At 47.5% G+C, this 7,683-nt stretch overlaps 1 protein-coding gene across 4 annotated transcripts; it reads left to right on the top strand.

Annotated features, from left to right (window-relative positions):
* The first annotated feature begins 250 nt into the window (after positions 1-250).
* PJA1 (praja ring finger ubiquitin ligase 1) lies at positions 251-4,967 on the top strand. 4 transcript variants are annotated; one of them, XM_043459148.1, is made up of 3 exons: positions 251-404; positions 2,739-2,933; positions 3,498-4,967. In XM_043459148.1, exons 2-3 carry the CDS (start codon positions 2,806-2,808, stop codon positions 4,525-4,527), a joined length of 1,158 nt encoding a protein of 385 aa, XP_043315083.1. In that variant the 5' UTR covers positions 251-404; positions 2,739-2,805; the 3' UTR covers positions 4,528-4,967. The 4 variants fall into 4 exon arrangements, with proteins under 4 accessions (XP_043315083.1, XP_043315080.1, XP_043315081.1 ...); XM_043459145.1 differs by having other exon boundaries at positions 2,739-4,967; XM_043459146.1 differs by having other exon boundaries at positions 259-404; positions 2,745-4,967.
* The last annotated feature ends 2,716 nt before the right edge of the window (positions 4,968-7,683 follow it).

Genomic DNA, 7,683 nt, shown 5'->3' with positions numbered 1-7,683 from the left:
ATCAGAAGGAATTTGCAGATTTCACTTTATATCAGACAGCAAGGACAGCAACCATGCAAACCCCAGAACAGAAGGGGATGTGACTAAATGTTTAACATTTGTTACAGCTGGCTGTTGGTTACATTTTTCGCTGTCCTTTTCGGTATCCTTGACGATTTCATCATTTCAAATGAAATAATGCTTTCGGGCCCACCCTGATTTGTTGAGAGCAGCTGCCGCCCCCGCCACATCAAGGGGGCGGGCCGCCGCGACGCCACAATCACTTCCGCCGCCGCAGTCGCGCCTGCCCCACTGCTGTCTGGAGGGGGAGGAGCTGGAGCCCCGGGAGCAGCGGCTCTGGCGGTCGTGGCGGTTGGAGGTCTGAGAGATCTGTTCTTTCCGAGAGCGTGCGGGGTCGCGACTGGGTGAGTGAAAGACTTTATTTCCTCGATCTCTTCAGACATGACGGTGGGGCCAGTGGCCGAGCGTGAGGGCGCGTGGCCGGGCGCCAGGGTAAGGATGTGGGGGGGGGGGGGCTCTAGCGAACAGATTTTCGGGCTCACCCCTCGGGAAGGGGTGGGGCGGACGCGGGACCTGACCAAAGAGGGAGGCCTGTGTCCTCCATTGGCCCGATTTAGGACTCATCCTCCATCCCTGGCTCCTTACGTACGGCCCGGCCCCCGCTCGAGTGGCTTGAGTCGCTGTTCAAGAGGGGAGTGGTGGTCGCGGCCCTCTCTGCCTGTCCTCCCCTCTCCTCCTGCCTCCCTTCTTGGCTCCTCTGTGGAGCGATTCGTGGCCTTTCTTTCCCCATTTTTCAGTTGTTTTAATGAATGGTAAAGGATGAAGTTTTTAGGCAAATATATTGTTCCAGGAAAAGAAATGCTGTCAGAAAAACAAATCATTCCCAGGGAAAACTGTATCCCCACACTCCCTTTCTTTTTTCCCCCTTCCCTGCCACATTGATTTGGATCTACCATTTGAACTGATAAACGTTTCCCCCTCTCATTATGACATTGTGGACCCCCTCCCATCCTAGTGTCTTGCGTGCACGCACAGGGACACACACACGCACATGCCCATACATACACGGGTGTGTGCTCCCGGACGCGTGCGTGCGTGCGCACACACACACACGCATGCCCAAAACCTTCCAATGCAGCTGCCTTATCGCTGCCCCCCATACTCAAGGTTTCTAAGTGTCCCCTCCCCCCCCCCCACATGCTTGGACACACATGTACAGACACCCTCTCAGACATTGTCACACTCCCCAGTGCCTTCCCCTGAGAGAGACACAGAATGACTGAGAGACACACAGCCTCCCACCCTCCGGTGCCTTTCCTGCCTCTCACCACCTTCCACAAACATACCTCCCCTCCTCCCTGTGCCTCTGCATGCTCTAGTGAGCATACAACACAACACAACACACACACACACACACACCCTCTGTGAGGCCTTACCCCTTGCCTGCCACTGACACACATAAGGATATCCTTGGATTGCTGGTTCCTTTTTCCTACACCACTTACATGCATACTCACCCACACTCTCTTTCACGTATCCCTCTCAGGTGCTCCCTGTCTGCTACATGTGTCGAGACAGCCTCCTTCACTGGTCCCTGCCATGCACACACACACATTCACATAAATCCCAACTTGGAACATCCCCCCTTCCTGTCGCCACATCCATGAATACAGATGCTCTTTGATTGCTGGTGCCCACCCACCTGCCACATGCATGTCCCTCTCCAGGGCTGTCTCCCCATTGATGCATTTGTTCACACTGACACTTCTCTATTGTTGCCTCCCATTTTGATGAACACACACACAAACTGAAGGACGCTCCATCCAATGCCACTATACTCCTCCTGGCCTCACAGACACATAAACATAGGCATCCCTCCCTAGAGCTCCAGCCATCACACATCAGAACCACATGCACATTCTCTTTCTATCATACATTCACATGCCCCTCTCCTCTGAAGCCACACCATGCCTGTCATTTTCATACCCACATTCACAATGGGTCTCATTCTGCCTAACAGTCGTGCCTTTTCCCATGTGTGTCACCAGCCCTTTCCCTCTACAAACACAGGAATCTTTCCTCTTCATGATTGCTGGTCCCTCTTCCACCTGTCCTGCTCCTCCTGACAGACACTAGGCACTCTCACATACATAGTGATGGTGATCTATATTTTCCACTCTATTCCAATTTGCATTTCTCCTGTATGTCTACAGGGCTCAGAAAAATGCAAGCACCCCATAAAAAAAACCACAGCCATCTTTCCTCTTCCCATGTTGGCACAATTCCAGTGTTTCACCCACCTTCTGAACGTCCAGTCACCCTCCATCTTCCATCAGATTCTCCCATAAGTCTGGCTTTCCTACAAACCCAGTTTTGTAAGCATTTTGCCAACATTACAAATGTGTTCCAAGTCTACACCTGACGGTCAGTTGAATGCTATTCCAGGCCTTAGAAGAAAGTGAAACTAATTTTAAAGGCCCCTTATTCTTTTTTATTTTTTTACCTGCTGAAGTGAAAATAAATCTCCCTGCTCCTTTACTCTGAACTGATTTGACCTTTCCATCTCCAAAGTGTGTGCAGGGAGCAGGAGCCTTCCCACTCAATCCCCAGCCATATTGGAAACCCTCCTAAATAGAGCAAATGGGTCAGGAATCTAGCAAGCCTATCTGGCCCAAGCCAGCAGGAGGGTGTCAGTCCAATACAGGCAGGAGGTATGGAAGAAGGCATGCTTATGTCAGTTTCAGGCCATCCACGAGCCAGAAAGAAAGGATTTCCAGCCAGAGAAAGACGCCATCCAAAGTCCCAATGCACAGATCAGCCCCCAGTCAAACCACCAAGAGGAGCCGATCACCGTTTTCCACCACTCGTCGTAGTTGGGATGACAGCGAGAGCTCAGGAACCACCCTGAATGCTGATAATGAGGACTACTCCAGGTACCCGCCCAGAGAGTACAGGGCTTCGGGGAGCAGAAGAGGAATGGCTTATGGACATGTTGACTGTTTCGGGGCAGATGATAGTGAGGAGGAGGGGGCTGGGCCTGTTGAGCGAGTGCCAGTGAGAGGGAAAACTGGCAAGTTTAAAGATGATAAGCTGTATGACCCGGAGAAGGGGGCAAGGTCTCTGGCTGGGGTGGCCTCTCAGTTCTCTAGTTTTAACCATGACGTGAGAGAGGAGCTTGAGAAGTTAGACCCAGCCCCTGCAGCACGGTCCTCTGCTAGCAGAGCTGAGTTCCTACAGCCAAATAGCATGGCCTCTCAGCCGTCTTCTGCTGAAGGCAAGGTGGTCACAAACAGCAACAACCTGGAGAGGGAGAGACAGGAGCCGAATTTACCTGCATGTCCCAGCAGGGCTCCTGTGAGTATTTGTGGTGGGGAAAACACTCCAAAGAGTGCAGAGGAACCAGTGGTGAGGCCCAAAATTAGAAATCTGGCAAGTCCCAACTGCGTGAAACCAAAAATCTTTTTTGATACCGATGATGATGATGATATGCCACATAGCACTTCCAGGTGGAGGGAGACTGCCAGCGCTGATGAAGGCCACTTGGATGGCCTGGCAAGAAGGAGCAGAGGTGAGGGTTCAAGTGGCTACCCTGAGCCGAAGTACCCTGAAGACAAGAGGGAAGCCAGGAGTGACCAAGTGAAGCCCGAAAAGGTGCCTAGACGGCGACGAACCATGGCCGACCCCGACTTCTGGACATACAGCGATGACTACTACAAATACTTTGAAGAAGACTCTGACAGTGACAAAGAGTGGACTGCGGCTCTGCGTCGCAAGTATCGTGGCCGGGAGCAAAATCTGTCATCCAGCGGCGAGAGCTGGGAGACTCTGCCAGGAAAAGAAGAGCTTGAAGCTGAGCAAGCCAGAGTGAATGCCAGTGCTGGTGCCAGTGCTGGCAGCAGTGGCAGCAATGAACTTGAGGAAGTTCGAGGGCCATCTCTCCAGGAAGAGGAAAGGGCATCCCCTGAAGAAGGAGAAGTTCCTTGGCTCCAATACAATGAAAACGAGAGCAGCAGTGAGGGGGATAATGATTCTGGTCAGGAGTTTCTGCAGCCTGGTGTCTTCATGCTGGATGGCAACAACAACCTTGAAGATGACTCCAGTGTCAGTGAAGACCTCGAAGTGGATTGGAGCCTCTTCGATGGATTTGCGGATGGGTTGGGGGTAGCCGAAGCCATTTCCTACGTGGATCCTCAGTTCCTCACATACATGGCACTTGAAGAACGCCTGGCCCAGGCAATGGAAACTGCCCTGGCACACTTGGAGTCTCTGGCGGTGGATGTGGAGGTGGCCAATCCACCAGCCAGCAAGGAGAGCATCGACACTCTTCCTGAGATCCTGATCACGGAAGATCACAGTGCGGTGGGGCAGGAGATGTGTTGCCCCATCTGTTGCAGTGAATATGCGAAGGGGGAGGTGGCGACAGAGCTGCCATGCCATCACTATTTCCACAAGCCTTGCGTGTCCATCTGGCTTCAGAAGTCAGGCACCTGCCCTGTGTGCCGCTGCATGTTCCCTCCCCCACTTTAAGACCAAGGCTTTTTACTCCTGGTCTGATGATTTTCCCCATCTGAAATCCACAATACTGCAGGAGCCCTCTCCAAATTAACCATTGCAGTGAAATCAGTCAGTCGATTAATCTCCACCTGTTGATTTCTTGTGATTATTTCCAGTGTGAAAATGATTGTGTATGATTGCATTAAAAAAATCATACTGTGTTTTAGAGGTTAGAAAGGGAAAACCAAATTTTCTAAGTGCTACTTGAGATTGCGGCAAGAAGATGCATTTTCTAACCTGAGCAGTGAAATGTTGCATTTTTTTTCAGTAGAATATGTTGCTGTTGATTGTAATGTCAAGTTTATCTGTTAAATTTGTCCAAGAGGCATCATCATTTCTGTTGCATGTTATGGGTTAATGTTCCTGTAATTGCAGTGCCGTAAAAGCTTATTAAAGTTCTCCTTTTGGTTTTACATGGTATAGTGGAATTGTTTGGTTTCGTCTAAAACCGTGGTACTAAGTGACTTTATAATTGATCTCTTGCATTTGCCTCCAAAATAGGGTTTTTTGGTTGTTCCCACTAGGAAAAAAAATTAGTTTCATTGGAAATACTGACTCCAACAACAACAAAAGTAAGGGTAATTATTTCTAAAAGTAGGAGTAAAGTGTATGGCTGTTGAACTACTAAAGGGGCAAAGTTTGAGTAAAGAATATTCTGTCAGTCTATGAGAAGGAAAGAAACAGTGAAAAAGCATAGTAAAAATAGTGATGGTAGGAACACATCCAAACAGACTGTAGAGGTGAAGGAGTTAAAATCCTCTTTTAGAAAATAGCAAGTCTCAGAAAGTAAAGCAAGTCTCAGAGGGAATGGGTAAAAACTAAAACTGTATGCTGATTGTATACATTAACACAGTGACACAAAAGGAACAGAGAAATATATGCCAGACAAGTACTATGAAAAACAGAGGTACCCACCCACATAAAATGAACAGGTTTGAACCTTTGGCCATATTGGCTTCAGATATCTCTCTCTCTCCAATGAATATACATTTTCAGGTACAGGTGAACCTGTTATTTTTATCTTCTTCCACAGAGGTAAGCACTATCCAGGAAATGCTGTGTTTACTTCTTGTCTACCATTTTTGAAGTGTGTGCGTGCATGTGTATTTGTGTGCATATATATGTATATGTGTGTATGTATCTCCATAACCAATACAGAGTTTTTTTAAATGGACATAATTGCTAAAATGTATCATTTTGCAGCTTTATTTTTTTCACTCAACATTGTTTCTGAGATTTAGTCATTTTGATACCTGCCTTTTAACTGCTGTATGCTAAATATTCCATTGTACACTTACCACAGTTATTTATCTATTCTCTCATTGGTGGACATTTAGTTTCTTCCCAGTGTTTTGCAACAGTGAACATAATTAAAAGATGTTCCTCTGTACATATGTGTGAATTTCTTTAGGGGTAAGTACATGGAGGTAAAATTTGGGCATCTTAGGGTTAGAGCATCTTCATTCTAACTAGATATTGCCAAACTGCTCTCCTAAGTGATTGTACTAATTGAAACTCCTCCCAACAGTTGGAGAGCTGTTTTCAGCATCAACAGCTTGGCTATTGCTAATGATCAACCTCACTGGCAATCAGTGCCGTGTAAATTAATGCAACAATGAAACTGATTGTGTCCATCGGAAAGTGATAGTTTTTCTTCATGATAATATCTAGTTTGGGCTACAAAAAGAAGAAATGGCAGCACTTGTGCTGTGGGTGTGAATGTAACAATAGCAGCCTTTTCAGGGCAGTTTGGGGAGTAGCTTGGTTTCAAAATGTAAAGTGATGCATGTCCCTGAGAGCAAGTTAGATATTTTAGTTGTATGGAGTTAATACTATGCAGCAGTTAAAAATGGTATGCACTGATATGGAAAGATCTCCAAGACATAATGTTAAGTAAAAAAAGCATATCATGGAGCAATATGTACAATCTTGATGTATTGATAAAATAAAACCTTACAAAACCAAACTATATATGAAAATGCATAAAAGTGTCTGGAAGGCTGCAAACCTAACTGATGGCAGTGGTTGCCTCTGGGGAGGAAAAGGGGCTTGGAAGAAAGTAGTAAGGAATGGGCTTTTTTTTTTTTAAGTTAATCTGCTTGATATTTTTTTCTGTGTCAGTGTTTTTCCATGACTGTTAACAAAATAAGTCAAACCAAAAAAGTTTTCAATTGATAAAAAATAAAGGATTTTTCTCTCACTGCAAGCACGGAAACCTGTGGTGAAAGCCACAGTCCTTTTTTCCTGCAGCTGGTCAAGCTGCTATTTATAACTTTGTCTCCCAGTCATTCTGTGTTCCCCCTTGGCCTTCAGCCAGCACCTCAGCTGTCATGGTGTCTCAGAAGTCTGCGATCTTGGGGGCCCCCATTGGGTGGGGTTGTGGTAGTTGGCCTAACATTAACCTTTGTGGTGCCCTGACTGGCATCACACAAGGAGATGTGTTAAGAACCCCCTTAGGTCCTGGTTGCCTTCCTCCCTGCTTCTTGTGGAGCGGCAGCCCCAATTTCCCTTAGTCAGTCTTGGTACATTCATGGAAAGGGACCTCTCCCCAGGGCCTGTCTGAGGAGCCTGTCACTGTGGAAGGTCATGCCAGAGGTGAGACTCTCCCAACTGGAGACACCAACAAGGCCCGAGACCCAGGCCCAGGGCCCAGACAGTGTGAGCTGACACCTCAGTCTCAGCACAAAAGACCTTTATGCCTGTTTGGAGGGATGAAAGCAGAGGAACCCAGGTCTTGAAGCATTTGCTCCTGTGCTGCTATGGTGCTGGGGGTGGTGGTGGCCCAGGGGGCAGGATTGGCCCTGCCCTTGGCTGCCCATTTCCCTTGTTTCTGCCAGTTTCTAACCCTCTATCCTCTCTGACAATTCCCCAGGTTGCCCCATAGCTTTCCAATAAAACCATTCTGCTTAAGTTAACTAAAGTTGGTTTCTGTTGTTTGTAACTAAGAACCTCAAATGGCACACTTACCAACACCATAGCCCACTTTTGGGCCTGTTTTCCTAGTCATACAAGATACCCCAAATGACCAAGGGTCAGGTGATTTCAATTTACAGTGCTGCTGCTGCTGTTCTTGAGTCAGTAATCATGTCTGAATCTTTGTGACCCCATGGACTGTACTCCTCCAGGCTC

Source organism: Cervus canadensis, chromosome X (assembly GCF_019320065.1).
Source record: "Cervus canadensis isolate Bull #8, Minnesota chromosome X, ASM1932006v1, whole genome shotgun sequence".
Classification (NCBI taxonomy): Eukaryota; Metazoa; Chordata; class Mammalia; order Artiodactyla; family Cervidae; genus Cervus; species Cervus canadensis.
This window is presented reverse-complemented; position numbering and strand designations above follow the sequence as displayed.

Bases quoted from the DNA above. Each gene is read 5' to 3' on its own strand.
- PJA1 (XM_043459145.1), top strand. From the start codon at position 2,806: ATGCACAGATCAGCCCCCAGTCAAACCACCAAGAGGAGCCGATCACCG.